This window comes from Sinocyclocheilus rhinocerous, unplaced genomic scaffold (genome assembly GCF_001515625.1).
Source record: "Sinocyclocheilus rhinocerous isolate Xijiao unplaced genomic scaffold, SAMN03320098_v1.1 scaffold263, whole genome shotgun sequence".
In the NCBI taxonomy this organism is placed as follows: Eukaryota; Metazoa; Chordata; class Actinopteri; order Cypriniformes; family Cyprinidae; genus Sinocyclocheilus; species Sinocyclocheilus rhinocerous.
The window spans coordinates 1,572,738-1,598,873 of NW_015645086.1; the positions used below are offsets into that span (position 1 = coordinate 1,572,738).

General features: G+C 37.0%; 1 protein-coding gene across 1 annotated transcript in view; it reads left to right on the forward strand.

The window, feature by feature from the left end:
• Positions 1–5,903: 5,903 nt before the first annotated feature.
• Positions 5,904–26,136, forward strand: part of cntn3a.1 (contactin 3a, tandem duplicate 1) — a 64,974-nt gene continuing 44,741 nt past the window's right edge. The window contains exons 1-3 of the mRNA XM_016509141.1: positions 5,904–6,208; positions 14,315–14,454; positions 23,667–23,799. Coding sequence (XP_016364627.1) covers positions 14,400–14,454; positions 23,667–23,799 — 188 coding nt within the window. The 5' untranslated portion in view covers positions 5,904–6,208; positions 14,315–14,399. The remainder of the gene's footprint in view (positions 6,209–14,314; positions 14,455–23,666; positions 23,800–26,136) is intronic.

The following is a 26,136-nucleotide window of genomic DNA, read 5'->3' on the forward strand; positions in this document are numbered from 1 at the left end:
TGAGTGTAGTCTGTTCATGTCAAGTCTGTTCATGCCTCGTCAAGTCTGTTCATGTCAAGTCAAGTCTCGGATTATTGTTTGGATGTTTGGATCACACTGTAAATAAACTGCACTTGGGTTCTTCACTACTCTCGCCTTCAGTGGATGATTCGTTACATTATGTATGATTTACTGAATGCTCTGAATGGCATGAAAATTGTTGACCACTATGGCCCACCATTGCATTTTTGCAACATTCAGTTTGTATTTATGCAGCTTTATTTATTTGTATTTTAATTTTTTTTTATCTAGTACTAACATGTTGAGAATAGTGGGGGGAAAGTAGTCACATACACTTGGAAGATTGCTAAATTCAATAAATAAATAAAAACTGTCAGCAGTGGTGTCACTAGGCAGTGACCATATTGTTTGACTTTGGCATGCAGGGAGATTCAATTTGTAAATGAGTTCCTGCCAAACTTTCTGCAGTTCTGAGTCATTTAAACCATATTTAGTGAAAAAACATAGTATTGAATTTCCTTAAACAGTTGTTGCAATTTTTCTTCAGTGGGTGTCTGAGTGTTCAGCATTCTATCGGATTTTTCAAAACCTTTTTAAACATAATGTTCCTGCAGTGCTTTTGGTCACAATGGCTGAGTGCCAGGTAGGCTATCCCAGCCCTGTGGCCAAGGAGCATGTGGAGATTCATTTGAAAGCTCCTGCCTCAACGGTCATTGTTTGATAACCGCCTGATTTAAAGCAGAAAACTCTGCATTTCAAAAAGCAGATCTGTTCTATATTTCTTCACAAAGAATACACATGTTAAAAGAAAGTCTGTGCAGCTCTCACTTTGAACATTCACAGATGCAAGGATTATGAAGAATATTAACTCACCTTGACTTTTTTCAAAACATCGACCAGGAAGAGCTGGTTTCAAGGCTTTGGAGCTTTCAGAAAACTGCGCAGGCATGTGCATGTTTCTTTTTTTTTATTTAGACATTTTATATGTGTATATTGTTACAGTATAACCGATGAATTAGCTAAACAAATTAGCTGCTGATTTTAAATAATTTTTCAAATGTGATTCAGACTAAAAATATCTATCTGTCTGTCTGTCTGTCTGTCTGTCTATCTATCTATCTATCTATCTATCTATCTATCTATCATCTCTACAGCACCAGAAAGATAGATGAGGGAGGAAATCAACACTGTTGAACAAGGGTTTTATCAGCAGGAGTTGAGGGTCTCTCTGAGTGAATTATTCAAAGGCAGCTACAGACGTTCAGTCTGAAGGAGGGGTCAGCGCTATGAAAGGCCTGCCTTATCACCCTGCTTCTCAAACATCACTCCAGCCCTCTGATACCTGGATTTAGACCTGGTGGAAAAAGAGGCCAAGGTACATAGCATGACAGCCTCAAAGACTTAAACAGATATGTAGAGTATAGATTTAACTTGTGGACACATATCAGTGGGGAGGTAAACTAAGAGGAAGAGAGAGGCAAAGCATAGCAGCTACAGTAAAACTTCTCATACTTTTGCAAAGGTGCAGTGTGATGCAATGTTGAGTGTGTGTGCTTTTTGATATGGATCACCAGAAGTAATTCTCATGCAATTCACGACATATTCATTAAGATAATTATTTTAAATGGAACTGAAGTCATTGTCTTCCAGTGCACTCCTCACTGCTATCTATTCCTCATTACCTTCAGGAATCATTCAATTTCAAGAATAACACATCTCATAAAAGCCCATTTTTAAATAATTGCATAATAATGGATGATATTGATGATAGTCAGTGATTCATTAGTGTGAATGAACTGCTACTGTAGGGCTTGTTCCAAAAATACAGTTAAACCTGAGACAAAACATGACAAGCAATTACAAAATCAACCAAAAAGTGCTTTCAAACCTGGTTCATAACAAAGAGGCTAAATCAGACTGATGCCAGAGCTGCACATTGCCTCTTCATATTGAACTTCTTCTCTACAGCTTGGTGTGGTTACATAATAAACACATTGGTTGAGAACTACTGTAGCTTGCATGAACAAGTACTTGTCAGTCCATTCTATTTGGAGCTGATGGTTTTCACAGTTTGTTTAAGATTTGAACCTTTTTGGTTTGGAGAATGACAAGCTGACAGTGTAAAAGGCACCACAATGATTTTAAAACTGAATGATAGACAGTTGAAACCCTCCACAGTAGGGTGGGTGTTTGAGTCTTCAGTAATGCATATATAATGCTACCTATTTGGAATATTCCTTTAACCATTTTGTTTAAAACATACATACATACTTCTAATAATGTGCCATCTCTAACTGTACATACTTGTTTTAGCATGATGCTTCCCCCACACTGCTTGTCACGAATCCTGCCCATGGACTTCTATCCACTTGCCACCAGAGGTCACTCTTCAGTTACATTGACTCGAATGGTGCGTTCAAGTCGTGTCGGATAGATCGTATTTACGAGTTGAACGCACATGAACGCCACCACTGTTCTGATCGCGAGTATTGTATTGCGTTTATCGCTCACCTAGTGATAGCTGCTCTACGGAGCCAGTTCCCAGTTCTAGTTTCCAGTCTAAGTCTAGTCACGTCGTGTTGCCCTGTTGCCTGTTTACTGATCTTCTGCCTGTCTTGGAATTCTCTATCGTCTTGTTGTTTGGACTCTGTTTGCACCTTGCATGGATTATTGTTTGTCTGTTGGATTACCCGTTTGCCTTGCCCTATTGGATATTGTTCGCCGGAGCCTGATCAAGTCTGTCCTTGGATTATTCTTTTGTCTCGCCTGTGCCATACCTGTTTGCTGGTGTTTCGACCCTGCCTGTTTCTGACCATGTTTATAAATCACATAGTCGTTATTACAAGTGGGAAACTCGAAATTTTATTTAAGCCCCGAGTTTCCGATTTGGGGGCGTGTCAATGAAGAAACATGGCGGAGTCGATGGATGCAACGTCTGTAGTTGACAGTAAATTTTTGTTTAAATTGATAGTTTAGTGGGTTGTCAGTGACAAGTTTGCTTAAATTGATAATTTAGTTTTCCTATAAACTTAAATTGGTCATGTTCTTGTTACGCAGCTAGTTAATGAAATCCAAATAGCAGAGTTAACAGACCCTGTTGTATTTTCTTGTAATTTATTAAAAGAAGGTACACCGCCATCTTGTGCCGACTAAACTGACTTGAACGCACCTGACGTCGTAATTACGACTTGTCAACTCGTAAGTACGAACGTCCCAGGAGGACTTGAACGCAGCATCACACTACACAGACTGTTGCATATCACTCTGGACTGCAGTTCCCATCATCCATTGCACCAATTACACACACACAGCTGCAACCAATCTGACATGCTTTATAAGCCTGGGACTTCCTCTGTTCTGATCGCGAGTATTGTATTGCGTTTATCGCTCACCTAGTGATAGCTGCTCTACGGAGCCAGTTCCCAGTTCTAGTTTCCAGTCTAAGTCTAGTCACGTCGTGTTGCCCTGTTGCCTGTTTACTGATCTTCTGCCTGTCTTGGAATTCTCTATCGTCTTGTTGTTTGGACTCTGTTTGCACCTCGCATGGATTATTGTTTGTCTGTTGGATTACCCGTTTGCCTTGCCCTATTGGATATTGTTCGCCGGAGCCTGATCAAGTCTGTCCTTGGATTATTCTTTTGTCTCGCCTGTGCCATACCTGTTTGCTGGTGTTTCGACCCTGCCTGTTTCTGACCATGTTTATAAATAAAGCTATGCAAATGGATCTGACCGTCTCTCGTCCCTGTCGCCACGTTACACTGCTGCCAGTATATTACAACATACATAAAAATACTGATTTCAACAAGTGTCAGATAATGACAGGGATCCTCACAGCCTTCTGAAACCTCCCCGACACACGTTCTTCAGTACAATACAACAAGTGACAACTATTTATATAGAACTAAATGTTGATACTGGTTAAATAGAAAGAAAAAAAGAAAGAAAGCTACTTGTTCCTGAAGGAAAGCCTTTTGAAAGCCACCATGTTTGACAAAATGAAAAAGAAATTGCAGTCATATTGTGAGTACATTTTGTTTCAATGACATAAAAACTATGTATTCACCGTCAAAAAGGACCTTATTCAATGTAATGAATGCATTAAAGTGGTGTAAGATTATGTCATGTTGTGAAGTGCTTCAACCTTGTGCTGAGTGCTGACATGATCTGTAGACTATCCTCAGGGAAGTTCTTTTATTTGCTTTTATAAAAGATATTGTGATATATTTTGATCTTTAACTGCGGTTTCAGCTGACTGATAAACATTGATAAACATTGCTGAAGCTGCTATTTATAGAAATTCAAGCTTCCAGACTTTTGGAATGCATAATGCAAAATCTATAACATTTTATATAAACGTAAATAATTCTAGTGATGCTATATGACTTAAAAACCATGAGCTATATATCCCCTTTTCAAAGACACAGCTCCGAGGTTAAGAGTCATTAGCAGGCCCATGTGGAATCTGCACAAACAGAACTCTGTAGAAGATTCCGCAGATTTCCAAAGATTCAGTACAGTTCAAACAAAATTCAAACCGTTCTAAACATTTCTTGCCCTTTGTTTATTATTAACTATTTTGACAAAACTTTCAACTACTGTACTAATAAATGTATAGTACTCAGTTTTACACATTTTAACTTTTGAATTCATTCACAATTTTACTAAAATACTTTTATTAGTAACTGACAAACAATGTGTGCGGTGTGGTTTCTGACTTTAATGTCTGAAGAAAATAATACAATAAAGACCTCCAACAATTGCTCATCTCAACAGAGCCATCTTGGAATGTTTTTTGTAACTTTTAACAAAATGTGACATTTCACTTCTCTGTAATGAAACATGACACACTGATTAAGCAGGCCTAAATGAGAATGGAAAGGCGTGAAGTCGAGGAATAGCTGCTAAAAGGCTGAGACAGCCTCTGATTTTGATCTCTGATGGCATGTTTAATATCAGTGTATTCCTGAAATTGAAGTGAGGATGCATTCAGAATGCAGAACTGTATTTTGAAAGTAGATTTAAAATGGAATGCAATTCAAAGTATAGTTTCCCCCCACATAGCTGAGTGACTTTCATAATACAGCATAGCCGTGAGCCTTATTGCTTATATTTAATTATTATTATATAATAAAATAATTAAGCATTGAATAAGGCTCAATAAGTTGATATCTATAAGTATGTAAGTTACGGAGTCAGTGGTTTATGAATAGAAGTGTGAATGCAAGCAGATTTCTATTCAGTGCTTTATATATATATATATATATATATATATACAGCTAAATAAACAGCTGTGATAATTGTTTTGAAGGACTGAGCTTAGTTATTCAACATATCAGGAAATAAATAGGCATAATTAATAATATAATTATTTAAGTCTTATTGCATAACCTTCAAAAAAATCCTCAATCCACTCTCATGTGGGCCAATTCAATTCAAATTTACACTCATGAATTGAAAAGGAGCCAATTCTTCAGTTGTGGATTTTGCCCAACGCTGAGGGATATTTTATTTTCTCATTAATTCATGAGATACTTTAAAATGAATAGGCTTTCTAAATGTTTTTTCTTCTTCTTCTTTTAAAGGAGAATAATACTGCTCAGTTTAGCAGGCACTTCCCCCAAGTTTTACCCAATAAGGAATGCGCATATTAGCACAGGTCTCAAACACTGAGGAAATTTTAAACCTGATATCATGTTTTTAATCCATTATTGATGGATCTTCTAACACTTTTTACTACTCAGAAAGTCTTTTTATATCCCTCCCACTCTCTTTCCACGGGAAGCGGTGTTTTCTTTCATCTGTGCTGATGAACTGACAGCAGATCAAGTGATGTGAAGTTAGTGTTACGTCACAGCGGGGATGTGAGCGCGAGCGGCTCCACAGACGTTGACGTGTGGCGCAGTGTGGAGTGGATCCGCGCATTCACCTCTGTCTGTGAGGCTGAACTGAGAATACTCCATGCGTAACGCGTTTACTTTACTTCTCATTTGCCGCACAGTAATCCAGCGGGGTATCATCAGCGCATTTTACTGTCTTTTAAGGAGTATCTGGGATTTCCAGAGGCAGAAAAAAGCAGAAAGAATTCCTCTGTGGCAGTTGCACCTGTGAAAAGCGGTCGTCTCGTCTCTGGCATTGTGGAATGGCTAGAGAGATGCTGCTGTTATAGTGGCAGACGCGAAGAGGCTGAAAACTGTGGGAAGTCAAGCAGGTAAACGAGTTTGAGACGGAAACAACACTAATAGTTTAGGGCTTTTTAAAAGAAGAAGAAGAGATACATGACGCTTTATATTTAGTTGAGATATTTTTCTGCAGCCTGTTGTGTTATGGGCTGTGAGAAATGTTTGTCATTTTTATATTTACAAGAGTTAAGATTTTGGTAGACCGTTCATAGAAGCAGATTATAAAACAGATAAATGTTTTTAGATGTGTGGTTATGTTAGTGAATGTTTTTGTGTGTGTGTGTGTGTGTTTTGTTTTTTCACATTAGTGAACATTTTCCTAATTGGCTCTAGTCTTAAAAATAAAGGTTGCAAATAGAATCAGAAAGGTTTTTACAGTCTGATGGTACATACATTCATAACATCATTCCAAGCTCCATAAAGTAGTTTTGATTCTATATTCTTTAGAAAACCATCTATATAAAGAGCCTATAACCAAAATTGCTCTGAAGAGCTGTTTTAATCTTCAAAGAACCACATAACCGACTCAAGAACCATTGAGGAACCTTTATTTTTGCTGTTGCAAACTCATCATTCAGATTAAAAATTACGTCTACATTCCTCATTTAGTTTCATTAATATTGCATAATTCAGTGGTTGTCAATTCCAGTCCTCGCGTACCACCGCTCTGCACATTATGTCTCGATTATCACTCCAGACGTTTGTTCTATTTGACCGTATAAGTGCCCTGTGGACATCACAGGATATTCCACCATGATTCCAGTTCGAAGGGAGCGTATGCTGTATGTTCCATTCAAAGGGCATTAAAGTGTGCGAGACGTGAATTTAAATTGTATTTATCTGCAGTGGTAAGTCACACTTCACACTTCTCTAGTAAGTTTCGTCGGTGTGTGAAGATGCTGCAGGCCGTGGCGTAGCGCAAATCCGTGAATGGATGTTCCAAAGTAAAGAAAACGTCAACGGATTTCCCGTGCTCAGAGAGTAGGGAGCAAAGAACACTGTGTAGGGACCATATGTCAATCGGAGCACAGTAGCTCTCTTCTAACGAGCTGGAAATCTGAATCAGGTGTGTTAAATAAGAGAGTCATGCAAAATATGCGCGAGGACTGGAATTGAGAACCACTGGCATAATTAGTCCACACAGATTCTCTATTCTTAGATTATCTACTCTCCTTTTCCCCCCAACCATTTTCGGTCAGTGAACTTCATCAACATCTGTCCAGACACTGCTGCAGCTTATGGACCTCTCTCAGTTATCCATCTGTGAATTAATGATAAAATATAGGACTTGGAAGAACTGGTTGGAATCTGTTCCAGTCTATCTAACCACTAAAACACTGAAATATATTTGTGGAATTTCATTAAAAATGTATCCTGTCTGCCAAATTACTATTCCACTTGTGTTTATGATGCCACTAGAGACTTGGGTTGAGAGGAACCATCCTTTTAATGATGTGAGTAATTGCAATAGAATAACTTCACAACCCTTTTTGAAGCAATATGGATTGGATTGGTTATTTATTGTTTGTTTCTTTGTTTGTTTGTTTGGCTAATTGTCAAATGGACTTCCTTCATGGACAAACATGCTGCATTTTGATTAGATGTTCCTGAAATAGATTGATTCCTTTCACTAGAGGATTCTCTCATATCAAAGTTGTATTTTTCTTGACAATGGGCTTGATTTAAGTTTTTCGCAATGCCTTTTCCAGCCAATGTACCTCTCTCCCATAGTTATTCTGAAGATTAGAGAAGCAGTGACATTAAATCCAGCATTGCAATCACATAAGACAATGCATCTCATTTCTTAAAAATAAAAATAATAAATCATTTGACATTATATGGTTTAGGTGTTAAATCTGCATTTTAATCTTCATATAATTAGAATCTCTAATAAAAGTATTTATTTTTTCATGTTTGGTATTATTTTCTTGAGACTTGATATACAGCACAAGTCAATTCAGGCATTGTTTTGAAGAAAGAATAAAATTCCAGAATAAAATTGAGTACTCATTCATACATAGCAATAATTTGCACTAGAGGTAGAGTTTTTGCTGCACTCTGCTGGCTTGTCAGAGAATAAAAAAACACTGGATGATTTCTGAAGGCATCATTAGGGAAGCCAGATTGCTTGCACACACCTTCTGTGTTGATGCAAGTCAAGGGGGAAGAGACAAGGAGAAAGGCTTGTCTTCTGTGACATATTACATTTCCCCCTTCTCCCAGCATTGCTTGTTGAGTCACAGAGAGCTGATGTTTATATGCAGCAGGTCGAGGCTGAGGTGTGAGATGTGCCGTACCTGCTGGATGCGTGCTTCAAATCTCTGCACCACCAATTTCACAGCCAAATAATATTTGTCAGAAACTGCATGAATCGTTTCAGTCTGTGCGCACACCTCTGTCATAACAGAGAGAATAAAGGAATATTCGGGGTCCCGTGCCACAGATGCTGTTGAATACTACAGAAAAATACGTTCAGTTCATCCCTACGTTGGTAAAAACAAGCAAAAAATCGTGCTGGTGCAAATAAACTTACAATGGAAGTCTATGGGGCAAGTTTACTTGTATACTTGACCCATAGACTTCATTAAAAGTTTATAACTATGAGTGACAGTGGTATAATAAGAATCAGTGGTATAATATGAATAGAAGTGTGAATGCAAACCAGCAGATTCTCTGTAGTGCTTCATTCAAAATTCAGTCATATCCAGCTAGATAAATCTTGTAACTGTGGTTTCTTGGCTCTTTTGGATGCTGAACATTAATTTTTCATTCACACCCTCTAGATTAGAGTTCAGTCAGAGTGCACAATACCAGCTGGAGAATTTTTACACGCTCCTCGACCGTGTTGTCAACCGCTACTCTCAAATGTTCATGTCAGTTGAGGTTTTAACAAGACCACAGTTCATTTTGCACTCTAAAGGGGCTGGTCACCTACAGGTGAAATCATGCTTGGGTTTGCAGAGAAACTCTTCTCAAAGATGGTGTTTGTGGATCAAGTGAAGTCAAGGGAACCAGATAAAAGATTTAGAGTGTTACTTTCTAGCCGAGATCGTGCCAGATCTGGGAAGAGTGGGTGTCTGTCTCATTTATGTTTAAAAAGTAGAGAGCATGCATACTGTACATTTCGTGCGAATCTCACCGTCGGCATTTCCTTTAAAGTCAGTCACTGCATGCTTTCCGGAGTCTTGCTCTTAGGCGTGTTTTTGTGGTGTACAAATGGGAGTTCTGTGCCTTATTCTTGCTCTCTTTTGTCCGATTGCAGTGCAAATGTGAATGTCTGCAAATATTCCAGACAGATCCCCATTTTTAAAGCATAAAACATGGCATATTTTGCCTTTTATTATGGCATCAAGCAGAGTTATGGCATCAAGCAGAATTTAAAGGACAAAAAAATTAAATTTCAAATTTTAATTTTCAGCTCATATTTTTGGCTGTGAGCACTCGGTCCGCAGCGAGACATATATTGTATGTCATGTTCACAGCTTTGAAATGCACCTACAAGCCGTAATGGATGAACTGCCAATCACACAAACAAAGCAAACATTTAAAAGGCCAATGGAATGCATGGATCCTGATAGTAAAGACATGTTTTTACAAAGGCGTGTGATAGTTATACTGTCATTTTCTAGGTTTATGTTACAGCCATTTATTGATTTCATGTGGACAAGCAATAGATGGTTAATGATGCTTTTTCTTGTTTTTTTGTGCACAGATTTGTAATGTGTGGATGCATAAGTATTTCATTTTTACAGTGGGTCAGAGTTTGGCCTGGTCAATTTACCCCTGCTGTTAGGAAATGGCATTTGGCAACCTTATGTGTCTCCATTGACAGTTACTGAAAAATAGCAAAGTATTCTAGCAAAATAGGATTTTGGCAACATATGATTTGCAACTGTCTGAGATCAATAGCAATGCTAATGGATAACTCTCTCAGGGAATATACTTCTTTGGATGTGATTGATGAAGGATGTTTTACTGATGTCCTCCCAAAAGACTTCACTAGGTTAGGTAAAGATGTGTGGTTATCATGACACTTGTTGGCTGAATACTAGTTTTAATATGTCCTTCATTTCAGTCTCTGCTAATAAGTCTGGTAAGCATTCAAGTATTTGATTTTTCTATGGGTAATAAATTCAAATGTGTTGTGCTGCATAAAGCACCTGCTTATTGGATGACCATTGTGAGGTGAAGCCCCATTGAACATGGCCATTTTCAGCCCTAACCTCTTGCACTTGTAAGGGCTTTAGTAAAATAATTAGTAATGTTGCCATATGTAATCAAGAATATCCTTTTAGGAATTATACCAGGGATAGCAAAACCTATTAAAATATCACATATCATCCTTGAATTTGATTGGTGAGGCAGAGTTGATTGAAAAGCACTGATGTGTTTCAGTCACGTGACGTTTACGGCTCATTCACTATTTGTATATACCATACACAGTATGGATCATATCCATTGATCAATATTTTTCTTGCTATCTGTTCATGTGTTATTGTATTCAATCCTTAAGTCAGGGATTTTCGTAAAGTCACATGACTTTTCACTGTTTTCAGAGTTTACACAGAGTCTTTCTACAGGTTACATTGATGCACCAGTAGCTGGTGACAAGTGACTTTGCCAAGTGTCTTTATGAGTGAGTCATTGAATTGTTCACTTAAACAATTTGTTGAAAAAACTATGTATGTATCCGAAATCATCCCCTATACCCTCAGTCCCTATTCCCTACATTACTTCACTGATATAGTCGACTGAATGAGTGAACATAAACGTGCACCAATTCGGACACTGAGTGTGCTAGAAGTGCTGTGGATGCCATCCTCTAGCGAGACGTGGTAATGCATTCGGCACGACACTTACAATACATGTATTCTCAAGTGGCTGAGTGTACATTGGTTGTACACTCGTTATTGAGGTAGGAGTAAATGAGTTTACTAGTGTCGACTACAGTTTTGAACACCACTACAAATGTCTATCCCCTCAAATAGTGCATTATATAAGGGTATGGGTGCGATTTTGGACACAGTTTGATAGATTCAACAACTAAGCAGCCATTAACTTATTGAATCACTCACTCAAACAATTCAGTTCATCATAAAATGCTCATTCATTCAGGAGAACTAGTAATACTGTCTCTAAAATGTATGTTTTATTAACTTGCACAATAACTTCTTGTTTATTGAACTAATACAAGCAATATCTCTATTGGAATGGTTCACTCTATCTCTCTGTGTGTCTGTATTCATGGCCATATTAGTGCAGAGTTGATTGAAAAGCACTGATGTGTTTCAGTCACGTGACGTTTACGGCTCATTCACTATTTGTATATACCATACACAGTATGGATCATATCCATTGATCAATATTTGTCTTGCTATCTGTTCATGTGTTATTGTATTCAATCCTTAAGTCAGGGATTTTCGTAAAGTAAAGTCACATGACTTTTCACTGTTTTCAGAGTTCACACAGAGTCTTTCTGCAGGTTACATTGATGCACCAGTAGCTGGTGACAAGTGACTTTGCCAAGTGTCTTTATGAGTGAGTCATTGAATTGTTCACTTAAACAATTTGTTGAAAAAACTATGTATGTATCCGAAATCATCCCCTATACCCTCAGTCCCTATTCCCTACATTACTTCACTGATATAGTCGACTGAATGAGTGAACATAAACGTGCACCAATTCGGACACTGAGTGTGCTAGAAGTGCTGTGGATGCCATCCTCTAGCGAGACGTGGTAATGCATTCGGCACGACACTTACAATACATGTATTCTCAAGTGGCTGAGTGTACATTGGTTGTACACTCGTTATTGAGGTAGGAGTAAATGAGTTTACTAGTGTCGACTACAGTTTTGAACACCACTACAAATGTCTATCCCCTCAAATAGTGCATTATATAAGGGTATGGGTGCGATTTTGGACACAGTTTGATAGATTCAACAACTAAGCAGCCATTAACTTATTGAATCACTCACTCAAACAATTCAGTTCATCATAAAATGCTCATTCATTCAGGAGAACTAGTAATACTGTCTCTAAAATGTATGTTTTATTAACTTGCACAATAACTTCTTGTTTATTGAACTAATACAAGCAATATCTCTATTGGAATGGTTCACTGTATCTCTCTGTGTGTCTGTATTCATGGCCATATTAGTGTATGTTGCTCAATAACATGCAATGTTTTTCCTGCTTTTGGAACTATTTTGTTGGCAAAACAAAATGAAACAAAACAGCTGGTATAATTATCATAGATACTTGATGTAGAGTACTGCAGGGATTGTGTATTTTGTTGGCAAAAACCCAGAAAAAGTTAGCATTTTAGCACTTCCAGCTCCATCATCCTGAAGTCAATGGCTTTTTTGAATGGGCTTTTGCTTAAATGCCTGAAATTAGGTCTGTGGTTAACTCATACTCAAGATATTTTATGTTTTATTTCATGATAAGATATACATCAGTAATACCTCCTTGTAATTTTTTTCATTTGGTTTGAAAAAAGCTATTGCTAAAAATGGCTAAATGGGACTACAGTTGCCAGGGGACATTAAACATCATCACAATGAACAGGTAAACTAATCTAAGTTGTGTTAATTTGTGAAGATTATCATGATAAACAAAATGTTTAAAAATCACAAACTTTTGTTGGTCACAGAGCTTGTTGTCTGCAGGTTTGAACCAGTGAGATGCTAACTTTTAGGCTGGCCTACAAAAATACTGTATATCATCACTGCAGCACTCTATTAACTTCTTGTTTGCATGATTGTTTAATACCACACTTGCAATTTTGCTGTCGTACTTACATAATCTGATTTATAAACTTCATTTTAGTTTCACCTTCAAAGAATATACTGTACAGAAAAGAGCAAACACTTGTGAATTCACTGTGTGTGTACTGGAGCGCTTGAGTAATCTTGTGTTAGACCAGATGTGTGAGAGCCAGTTGCCTGAAGTCTCCCCTCCAGATGATCAGAGTTGTGAAGGCCAGAGAATGGCATAAGGGGATTTGTACCTCGGGCCAAGTTCTTAACCCTCCTAAAAGCCTTGTGTGATGTTGGCAGAAAGGGTTGATTTAAGTAAAGACTCTAATTATATCCGTGAGTAATATCATTGTAGATACGCCACACTCTCTGTCAGCTTTATTTTTTATGATCAAAGATTAACAAGATTTTTCACAGTACCTGCAGTAAAGTATTTCTAAGACATTGCTTAGAATTTTCAAAGTCCGTTTGACAGGTGTATGGATCTAAATGCAAAAACTTTTTTTTTTAAATTTTATATGTTCACATTAAAGGAATAGTTCACCCAAAAATGTGAATTTGTGGGTAATTTACTCACACTCAGGCCATCCAAGATGGAGTTTGTTTCTTCATCTGAACCGATTTGGATAAATTTAGCCTTACATCACTTGCTCACCAATGGATCCTCTGCAGTGAATGGGTGCTGTCAGAATGAGAGTCCAAACAGCTGATAAAAACATCACAATAATCCACAAGTAACCCACACGACTCCAGTCCATCAGTTAATGTCTTGTTAAGGCGAAGTCCATTATTATTAAGATGTTTTTAACTTCAAACTCTTGCTTCCTCTATCCATATTATTACTTTCTCCAGTGAAAAAGTCATCTCGTCTGAATCAGGAGAGAAATATGCAGAGATCAAGCAATGTTTACAAGAGATAACAGTCTAAAAGAGTTCAAAAGAAATAAGTCAGTGAATTTTGATATGAGAACATGGGATGGACTTTTTCACTGGAGGAAGCGTTATTATGGATTATGGACTCGTATTTTGGCAGTTAATACAATACAGTTAAAACGTCTTAATGATGGATTTGTTTCTTACAAACAAGCAGATTTTGGCCTTCACAAGATGTTAATTGATGTACTGGAGTGGTGTGGATTACTTGTGGATTATTGTGATGTTTTTATCAGCTGTTTGGACTCTCGTTCTGACGGCACCCATTTAACTGCAGATGATTCATTGGTAAGCAAGTGATGTAATGCAAAATTTTCTCCAAATCTGTTTTCATGAAGAAACAAACTAATTTACCTGACACACAGCTAGGAAATGTTGCTGAACATGGCTACTTTAGTCTGGCTAACTTTCTAACTCTTCTCATCTTGTCTTTTGATTTCAGGGCACAGAGGATCAAGTTTGGACAAAGACGGCATTCTATTTACCCTCAACTGAATGTGAGCTCTCGCTGACCTCCAATATTTAAAATGAGGTTGTCATGGAAACTGCTGGTGCTGCAATTATTCATAGGATGCCTTTCAGGTAGGCATCCTAATAACCTCATCTATAGACTTTCCTGTCTGTTTCTATGGCATACATTTGTCCTTGTCATTTACTATTAAGGGCAGACCTCTCATTCAGAGGATGTCTCTTATCTTCTGGAACCAATTAAAGGTTTCACTTTGTTTGTGAATGCTAAAGCCATCCAAATCTTCCGGATGGGCGCAGTGGTGAGATGAGCAAAGACACAATATGTGTGACAGTCAGGCCATGAGGTGGTGGTTTTATATTAAATAATATATATTACATAATATGAAGACTGGAGAATGGGTGCTTTTGCATTTATGGCAGCGGTGAGAAGGAGCCATTATGTTCTCCTTGGCAACACTTTATTCCTATCTTTAATTATGGGATTTGATGCTTTGGCTTTATACTCATCCATCTTGGGTAGAATATACATTAGACATATTTCCATTGTCACTAAACTGTGCCTCCTATACTCTGGGCATTATACCATGGCGGCAGACTTCTTGATTTAACGACCACCTTGCTTTGTGTCAAAGTTGGAGAAAAGATGTGATAGTATGTAATTTAACCAGCCCTTTGAGAGCCATGAAAAGGTTAATGTGCAAATGAATCTACCAGCCATTATTTTATTGGAGAGCACAATTATGTTCTCATTTAGCCTAGTGGATGCACAAAAGCCCCTTTATTGATCTCTTTTTGATGAAGCAGTTACATTGTCTTTCAGTCACTCGGAGGGTCAGACTTAATCCTCTCACTTTTAAGTCTTTGATTTAAAAAGGGCTGTTTGCTCTTTTGCATGATCTTCACTCCTGCTGCATGTGATTTTTGCAAGCACTCTTTTCTCCGCTACCAGGTTGTGGAATTATTCAGGAAAAGAGGTTCAGTTCATTTAAAAACATTGTAGCCAGGTGTGTTGACCCAATAGTGGGGCATGTTGTCACACTATTATATTTAGGTTAAGACGTCATAATGGGAGCCTGCGTTATTGGCTTTTCTGCAAAATGAGAGGTAATCAATTATCAGTCATGTACAAAACAATTTATTAAAATATTCATAAAACCAAGATATTGTTATTAATAAGTTGCATATAAAACACACGTAACATCTAACATTTTAAATTTACCTTCGTTTTATAGTCGACTCTTGTCTGAATGTATGCAAAGTGTGGATTTATTGTGCTTACACAACAGCTGAAGCGTAAATATTACAATATTGGAGTTTTGAACTAGGTTTGAAAACTGCTAGAGAAAACATACATTTATGTAATTGGACATTTGATTGAAAACCTTTTAGTTAATGCAGTGGTTCCCAATTCTGGTCCTGGAGAACCCCCAGCACTGCACATTTTAGATGTCTCCCAATTCAAACACACCTGATTCAACTCATCAGCTCATTAGTGAAGACTCCAAGACCTCAAATGTGAGTGTCAGATAAGAGAGGCACCAAAAACGTGCAGTGCTGGGGGTTCTCCGGGACCAGGATTGGGAACCACTGAGTTAATGGTTAATAATTGATTACTGCTAAAAGAAGATCTTACAGCATTATGAAATGGTAATGATATTCATCCACTCCAAACTAACAGCAAACCCACTAGAAATGATTATTGGATACCTGTGTGATATAATTGCCAGCCAGCACTCGATACACTCTTGAAAGTAAAAAATACATAAATAAATAAATAAATACCTCTAAATGTGAAAATAGACATTCTAATGGCCACTAAATGCATTAATTTGCTTTGTCTCTTCGAAAGTTGACTAAAAACCAGTGAACAATTACACCAGTTAAACAGTTTGCTTTAATTTCTATCTTTTGAGCATATGGCGGCAGGTAATTGTAACTGCAGTAGAACATAATAGATGCAGGATATAATTGTGCTTGATTAAATGTGCTTTGATTGAGGAGTAGAGACACAATACACAAACAGCACAATCAGAGGAAAGCACTAACACATCCGTAGTGTTGATTAATTCAGCTTAAATGCAAAACATGCATATGTTTTGTTTCTCAACAGCTGCCAGACTGAATTAGATACTGTATGAATTTTACTACATTTTGGGAAGCTAAACTAAAATATACTTTAATTTATTTTCTACCTAAACTTGTATGTCATGCATTTAAATATATATTTGTACAGTAATTACACATTTTAAATGCTAAAGTTTCAATTAAGTACATTTAAAATATATTATCTTTAAATGTAATGTTGAATAACACTATTATTAATGAAATCAAGCACTTTGCATGTGCTTTAGTATGCTAGTCAACAACAAAGATTAAAAATTTACTTTACAGTTAAACTTAATTTGACATTATTAAAAAGCACACTTTTTAAAAGTGTACTTAAGTGTGTTAAGAAAGTCATGAAAGTGAACTCTCTTTAAGTACACTTAAGAGGCCTTTTATTTAATTAATATCTCATCTGCAAGTACATTTTTTTTAAAGAATACTTGATATGATGGTTTGGTTATGCTTGTGATCCACGATGGTACAATGTTGCCTAAGAGCAACAGCTGGTTATGAAATGTTACTTTTTATTAAATATGAGATGTGTAATACATTAAAAACTAGATACATTTTAAGCAAGAAAAACAACACAAATAATTTTTTTCTTCACTGATATCGTATTGCGTATCATACAGGGTTAGGATCTGAAGTACACTACAACTGCACATTCAATACAGTTTAGCGCACTTCTTTTTGACAAGGGTATGTATTTAAACAATCATTAAATTGTGGTTTTGACTGTTTTTTGATACAGAATTGATACATGATTTGTCTTTCAGGGACAAGATTGAAGAAAACTGTTTTGAATTTGAAAAAGGCCAAAGTCAAAAATACACTTTTAAATACATATAAATATGCAGCATAATTGATCCATTGTGATATATTTCATTAACTTTCTGCAAGTCTGTTACAGTTAGCAACAGAGTTACCCAAATATGCCACACTTAATCCCTTAAATTCATGGTTCTCTACTCTTCAGGGCTCTATGTTTGTGTGTGCGCGTGTGTGTATTTGTTTGCGTGGGTGAGTGCAGGTGTGTATTTTAACTTACCAAGATTGGCTTTTTCATTTGATGAATAAAACCCTTGAATCAGAATCAAACGGATTGGAGGGCACACGAACATCTAAACCCTTTCCCTCCCTCCCTCCCTCCCTCTCTCACCCTGTGCGCCCTGTCTGTGGCTGGATATTCATGCTGAGGTAAGCTGGCTGAATTCATTGGCTTGTCAGATGGTATTGAATTTGAGATTAGTTTTTATTTGGGCCTCCAAATTGCTCCTTGGCTTTTCCCTCGAGCTCCGATGCTGCTCCGGGGGGCTGCGCTGCCATATACATTTTCCCCTCAGGTAGAGAGTGAAAGAGAGAGAGAGACCTGCTTTCTCCAACTTCCTTCATAATGACCTCCCTTTCCACCAAGGTGGGCTTTTGTGTTGTAAACCTCTTGTTAGTATTCTGCGCTGAACAGGGATTGATCATTTCTCAGCGACTGTGTGTCTCTTTGGACGGCTGTGGTCTGTTGACAGAAATCACAGCACCAGTAAAGCCCTCACATAAACTCACAACGTAGCGTTAAACCCGCAGGCGACAACGTGGTTTCAGATTACTCCCCATCAATATTTTAATAACATATTGTAATATTTGCAGCATCACCAAAGCTTGTAATTACATGGTGTTTCTGAAATAGACAGTTCCGTCCTCTTGTCCTCTGGCAAATATGAACTGTGATTGCAGCATTAATTCCTCGCATGATAGAAATTCACTCTCGGCTGCATTTCTCAGGTTTGCATCAGCTCCAAGCTCAACCTGAAGTTTTGAAATCTTTCTCACCCCTGTCTTTATTTACATACACCTTATGTCTTTTTGTACCAGATTTTTGGTATGGATATCTCATTTAGCTGTTCCATGGAAAATTGCTCATGTTGATTTTGAACAGCTTGATCGGATACAGACAGATGCTTTAGTGCAGTGTTAATACTGACGCCCACATTTGACGTGTTCCAGAGCCTTGATTATGAGAGCGCTCTTTGCTTAGCATGAGTGAGTCACTTGATAATTAATGTGTGTTTTAGCCTTTGATAACATCTCAGATGTTATCAGATGATGTGCATCATAAGATTGCATAAGAAGTTTCTGGTGGGTACATGTGGAACACAATGTATCTACTAATCCCATGGGAGTCACTTTAGTTTAAAAAGTAGTGGGGTGGTGGGAGGTTATGACGTCATGAAATGGCTTAGAGCTTTAATATTAATTAAGCACAAATGATTTAACATGATCTTTCAATGTTTTGTTAAAAAAAAAAAGTCTGTCTGAGATCAGGGGAACAAATTCAGGAAAATCTTCCTAAAAAATAAATAAATTACAAATTAAAGATAAATTCTAAGAAGTTCTCAAATATTTTCTTAAGAAAATCTTGGGGGTTAAAACTTCTTGCTGTTGACTCACTGATCAATGAAAAAGTGTATTTTTGTGCTTCTTACAGATTACTGTAATAATGATATTAAAGGGATAGTTCACCCAAAAATGAAAATTACCCCATGATTTACTCACCCTCAAGTCATCCTAGGTGTGTATGACTTTTTTCTTTCTGACAAATACAATCAGAGTTATATTAAATAATGTGCTGGATCTTCCAAGCTTTATAATAGCAGTGAAAGGGGGTCGAGATTTTGAAGCCCATAAAAGTGCATCCATCCATCATAAAAAGTGCTCCACACGGCTCTGGGTGGTTTATAAAGGCCTCCTGAAGCGAATCAATGCATTTGTGTAAGAAAATATCCATCTTAAGAAAAGAGATAAGGACATTATTAAGAAATGTTTTTGAGAACACTTTTTTTTTCCCAGCAGTCCCTAGTGAAAAAAAAATATGCTAAGTATACTTGCAGCCAGACTAATTGTCAGTATACTTTAAGTGTGTTAATGATTAGTTAACTTGAAGTGTGCTATTTTGGAACAACTAATTTTGTACTAAGTATATTTTAATTGTAATTAATGCAGAGTGAGTGAACTTCAGTTTTTGGCCATGCAATACAGACAGCGTTTACTCAAAAATGTGACTACAGATATACTACGACTTCAGGTTATTTAATAATGTACTTTGAAAGTATACTTTCAATGCATTGTTACAATGATCATTTTCAGCACACAGTTAAAAAATATTCATAAAATATATTTAAGTAAAGAGCAAATAAATATACTTATAAAAAATAAACAGAACATTCAATTCAAGTATATTTTTGTAAAATATATTTTTTAGAAAATATACTAAATTACAATTGTTTTAAAGTGTGTTAAAAGTTGTATTGTGAAAATAGACAAAAGCATGATGCTAATATACTTTTTATATATTTAAAGATAGTAAATTTTTTGTTAGTATATTTGCAATGTACTATTAAAACAGGTAATATATTACAAATACAATGAAGTATACTTTTTTTCACTAGGGGTATTTGCTCATCATCAAGTCAAAACTGAAATGTCAACAAAAGTAGGAATGTCCAAAATCATTGAAACCATTGGGTGACCGCCTGGTTATTGCTCTGTTGCAGGACAGCAAATGCGATTTTGCGGGACAATGTGGGACACATGTGAGAGAGATAAAATTACTATTATTAGACTATGTCGAGTCAAGTCAAGTCACCTTTATCAACATAGCACTTTATACAATACTGATTGTGTCAAAGCAGCTTTACAGTGTCAAACAGGAAAATAGTTTGTCAATAATGCAAGAAGACAATAACAAAGAGTAATTTTTCAGCTAAAGTCAGTTCATTGATGATTCAGTGATGTCATCATCCAGTTCAGCTCTCTTCTGATAGCGTCTGTGCAGTCAGTCAAGTGTCCCCAACTAAGCAAGCCAAAGGCAATAGTAGCAAGGAACCAAAACTCCATTTGAGACAGAAATGGAGAAAAAACCTTGGGAGAAACCAGGCTCACTCTGGGGGCCAGTTCTCCTCTGGCCAGATGAAACTAGCATAGCGTGGTTTATTTCCAGGCTGCAAGACAGGTCAGGTTGTGCAGAGTACAGACTATGTCAATATTGATTTACAGTATTTGGAAAGCAACGACATTAAATTCTAGTTTAAGTGATACAGTGTAATGGACTGAGTAACAGTAGGTGACTAGTAGGTGATATAACATTTTATACTAAAATAAATTTCCTTGAGTAGTGACTAGGTTATAATTCTTTATTAGACTATATGTATTGTAATTAACTGAAAACATGTAACATGTTTGCTGCTGATTATCACATATGCAGACAGAACTGGATATGTCTCCTCTGTATTAGCTTTGGAAAAACATGTAAATAACACCTTTACTGAATTCTACTCATGGGCATGGGGATGAGTTTATGGTTTTGTTTTTAAGTTAAAAATATCACTGCATGCATGTCAGTAATTGTAGTAACTGCTACAGATGCTTTGTTTAGCTGCATTCTTTTTTTGTAATAGCATCAGCACAGTTTAGTACAAAAATAAAATCATAAGAGAGGTGGCAATGGGAGGAGGCCGGGCTTTTGGAAATATGGATCAGCTAAACACTGGAAAGCACTGTGGTAGCTAATGGGAAATCTGAGTCAATATTATGGTTGTGAAGTATCAATTTATCATTTGATCTCACTCATATCTTTTCATCTTCTCATGTTTCCTGTTGTATTTAAGAGTTAAAGCCCTTGCTGACAGTGAGATTGAAATTAGCCCTGGTGCAGTGTATTCCCCATTCAATAGATTTCAGACACCTCCGCTGAGAGCTCTTCTGGGCTCTATAATCACCCAGAATCACAATGAACTCCACCTCTCCTGCATTAGTGAGATGCTAATTGAACTCTAGGTAGACCAATTTAGTGTTTCTGGCATGGGGAAAAAAAATTGTTAGTTCCGAATTGTCAGATGCATTAATTCAGTTTGCACCCCTCTGGAACTTGATATCTGCACAAAGTAAATAAACAACCAGCAGTATGTGCTTAACATGAACTAATTTCTCAAGAGGATGGTTTCCTCTAAAAAGTCCTCTAAATGTAGGTTAAAAAAGTACTTGGTGAGGCGTGACTCCTCAGATTCTATTGAAGAAAGAGATTTCCGTAGTACGCCTGAACACATTAGGGTCAGAAATTAACTTTTCAATTAAAGGAAAAAACAGATTTGGAGAAATGTAGCATTACATCACTTGCTCACCAATGGATCCTCTGCAGTGAATGGGTGCCGTCAGAATGAGAGCAGCTCATAAAACAGCTGATAAAAACATCACAATAATCAGGGATGGGCAGTATTTCAGATACATGTATTTAAAATACGTATTTGAAATACGAAATACTTTTTTGTATTTTGTATTGCCTTTGAAAAAAAAATCTAATGTAATTTTCATTTAAGTACATTTTTCCACACAGTATTTTGTATTTGTATTTAAAATACATTTTCATGTATTTATGCCCATCTCTGACAATAATCCACACCACTCCAGTCCAAAAAGCTGCATGTTTGTTAGAAATAAATACATCAATGAGGCATTTTAAATTTAAACCATCACTTTTGGACAAAATACGAGTCCATAAACAAATAGTGCTTCCTCCAGTGAAAAAGTCCATCAAAATCCACTGACATTATTTGTTTAAAACCATTTTGGACTGTTTTGCTTGTAAACAGTGCTTGTTCTGTGCATATTTCTCTCCTGATTGAGATGAGATGACTTTTTCACTGTACAAAGCAATATTATGGAAGGAGGACTGATATGTTAGAAGCAACGGTTTTAAGTTAAAAATGTCTCAATGGATTTTTTTTATTTTTTTTTATTATTTTTTTATTGTTATTACAAACACAGCTTTTTTGCTTCACAAGATGTTAATTGATTGACTGGAGACATTTAAGGGTGGGTAAATGTTCATTTTTGGGCGAACTATTGGTATTGCCCATTGGTATTGATTTAAAGGGGCTTTTTTACCTTTTGTATGGACAGTTTTTATAATTACCCTATTAAATGTACCTGTGTTGTCTTTATGCAAAATACTTAAATTTAACCAGTTACTTTAATCAGTCAGATTAATTTTATTAACATCAACAAAAGCCATCTTTACACTACAAAGGTGGAACAGAATGTTAGACAAAAATCATTATTGTTAATTATTGATCTTGATAAAATTATTAATGTTGATTAATAAAATATAAAAACAAAATTGTTTGGGGAAATTGCATGTCATATTCAGGCTACACAGACAAAGGCTAAGAACTGTTTATAAATTAGTTTACTCACTAGAAAATCAAGACATCACACTGGTTACTTTAGTAGAATGAAAAAAAACAAAATTAACTACTAATCTCTCTGCATAACATGTTTGAAAGGTCATGAAAGTCAAATGGCAGATACAGAAATACATACAGAATAGTTTCAGTGCTGTGTCATTTAAATACCCCAAAATTATGTTTATCACCATTTTTGAAACAAAACATGGAGATGTTTTTGGTGTTTTGGACACATTGCAGTAACATTAGGCTCTGTGTTGTGTTAATTCGGCACACAATGAGTTTTAGATTATGCAAATTGCATTCACCCTCGCATAAAAACTCTCTATCCTGCTCATTGTTGGGTGGATGTCTCATCTTGCTGAAGGCCATTTGTGCTTAATAAGACAGGATAAGTGGTTTGCACTAACCATCAACATGTAATTACGGAGAATAATAAACCACAAAATTTCTAGGCTTTTAAGTGTTTACACGATACACACAATTAAGCTACTTTCCTGCAAGTTAGTGTCTTTGGTATGATGAAATCACATTAGCGAGCTTAGTGGGTCACCATGTGTTTCTTGAAAATTGAATAAGCTCTTGTTTTTTGACTAGATTTTTTAATTGTAAACATAGCATAACATGGTACTTGATAAGCAGTACACAGTAAGCTATGTAAAGAAATGTACTGTCTCAAATCAATATTTAAGCTCAAAAGTATTGTATTTTAACTTATGTGTTGCTCTTGTGGGGTTTGTGATCTTACTATCTTGAACGTGTATCATAGCTAACATCCTGCCAACAATAATCTCAAGTGTTTTTAAGATTACTTTGATTGCGCCACATTTACGCTGCCCACTTGACAGCTACTGAATGACAGCTAGGCTTTCATCCAATGAACAGATGGATACCTTTCACAACAGCTTTGCTCTAAAAGGCACGCTATGCTAAACTTAGCATTGACTAACAGCGTATTTTTGTTCTTTTCTTACTCACCTTTAGAAGGCAGCGGTCCTCTGAGGCCAGTATTCACCAAACAGCCGGGAAGTATTGTATTCCCTCTCCATCTTAATGAGCCCAGCAGAGAGGTCACCTTCAGTTGTGAAGCCCAGGGACATCCGCCCCCGTCCTACAGGTGAGATCCCAGTGTACCCATGGATTTTGGTATCAGAAAGCCAAGACAAGCTTTATTTGATCATATTTTGTCAGTGGCAAAGACAAATAGAAAATCCATAATAGATTAACCTGTTCAGTCTAGGCTCGAGTTTGAGTGTAAGAACCTTGGAAGTTTCCTGAGCTCTCAGCACATGTTGGGTATTTCTAACATGAAGGGAACTATTTTTCAAGCCGCCAAGGACACATTAATTTATCACAGAGTGAAGCTCTCCATTGCCGCCATTACAGAGAGCCCTTTACATTGTCGCTACAGTCCTTGAGTCAAAACCAATCTGAAATAGTCTCAGCTGGTTTGGCCTTTTTGTTTTATTTATTTATTTTTGTGGGAGTCCCATACTGAGTCTAATTGGATTTAATTTCTCTTTGAAAAGCTGTTTTCTTTAGCCACTTCTTTTCTGTGGCTGCGCTCTTTCTTTGACTCCCTCCTGTTTTTCTGCTTGATTCCTGATCTCTGTGAGTTTAATTGAATTTAATCTTATTTTAACTGTAGTATGTATGTATCAAACAACATCTTAGATGTTAAACAAGGTGTCAGAGTCATTTTAAGGCTTATATTGTGTTTCTTCACAATGACCATAAAAGTAACCTATATATATATTCACCTATATATTCAAAAGTTTGGGGGCAGTAAGAAACTTTTAATGTTACAAAAGATTTCTATTACAAATAAATGCTGTTCTTTTGAACTTTCTATTCTTCATAGACTTCTGAAAAAATGTATCACCATTTTCTGTTTTGAACATTGATAATAATAAGATTCAGCTTTGCATCACATGAATAAATTACATTTTACTATATATTCAAGTAGAAAGTAGTTATTTTAAATGCTAATAATATTACACAATATTATTGTTTTTGCTGTATTGTCAATTAAATAAATGCAGTTTTGAGACTTCTTTAAAAAAAAAAACTTTTTTCTAATCTGTCTTACACTCTTAAAAATAAAGGTGCTTCAAAAGGTTCTTCAAGCGATGCCATAGAAGATCCATTTTTGGTTCCACAAAGAACCATTCAGTCAAAGGTTCTTTAAAGAACCATCTCTTTCTTACCTTTTTGTAATCTGAAGAACGTCTCGGTTACGTATGTAACCCTCGTTCCCTGAAGGAGGGAACAGAGACGTCACGTCGTGACTGACGAATTGGGATCTCGCTTAGAGAGACCAATCCATTTCGAGTGTAAACTAAAAGAGCCAATGCACATTGGCATGCGATAATTGCATCCAGCTGCCGCTGATCACAGCGTGAGCATAAAAAGGCAGCCGGTGCAACGCATACCAGGTTTTCGCTGAGGAGCCGAGCCGGTGACGTCTCCGTTCCCTCCTTCAGGGAATGATGGTTACATACGTAACCGAGACGTTCTTCAGATTACAAAAAGGTAAGAAAGAGATGGTTCTTTAAAGAACCTTTGACTGAATGGTTCTTTGTGGAACCAAAAATGGATCTTCTATGGCATTGCTTGAAGAACCTTTTGAAGCACCTTTATTTTTAAGAGTGTAAGACAGATTCTTCTTTTTTTAAAGAAGTCTCAAAGCGGCATTTATTTCATTGACAATACAGCACAAACAATAATATTGTGTAATATTATTAGCATTTAAAATAACTACTTTCTACTTGAATATATAGTAAAATGTAATTTATTCCTGTGATGCAAAGCTGAATCTTATTATTATCAATGTTCAAAACAGAAAATGGTGATACATTTTTTCAGAAGTCTATGAAAAAGCACTTACACATGAACAACCGTTTAGGTGCATATGGAAGATTGGAGGTGATTATAACCCTCTTGGAAATGGCAGAAGTCTGCCGGGGAAACACGGGCTCTGAGGCTATACCATGGACTTTACACATATGGGATCCACTTAGATCTCTACATATGGAACCCAGCCCTCTACCGGTTCTCAAGGATTCATCGAGTGAGGGCCTGGCGCCGGACGTTCCGCCACGTCTGGCTGCCGAGGGGATGGAGGAGCTCGACAGGGTCTACAGTATGGACACTCTGGAGCAGTTTTAGGAAGCCGACACTAAACTGGGGTCTCTCAGTGCCTCTACCCGTTTGAGGTGAGAACACAGGAGGATACCGGCTCCACACGAAGGCTAAAGAATCTAGCGAACTTGTTGGGGGTCGCCCAACCCACAGCTCTACAAATATCTGTCAGCGAGGCGCCACGAGCCAGCGCCCAGGAGGATGCAACACTTCTAGTAGAGTGAGCTCGCAACCTGAGCGGGCAGGGCATACCCTGTGCCCCCCGTCTAGGGACCATGGCATCCACAATCCAGTGGGCCATCCTCTGCTTAGA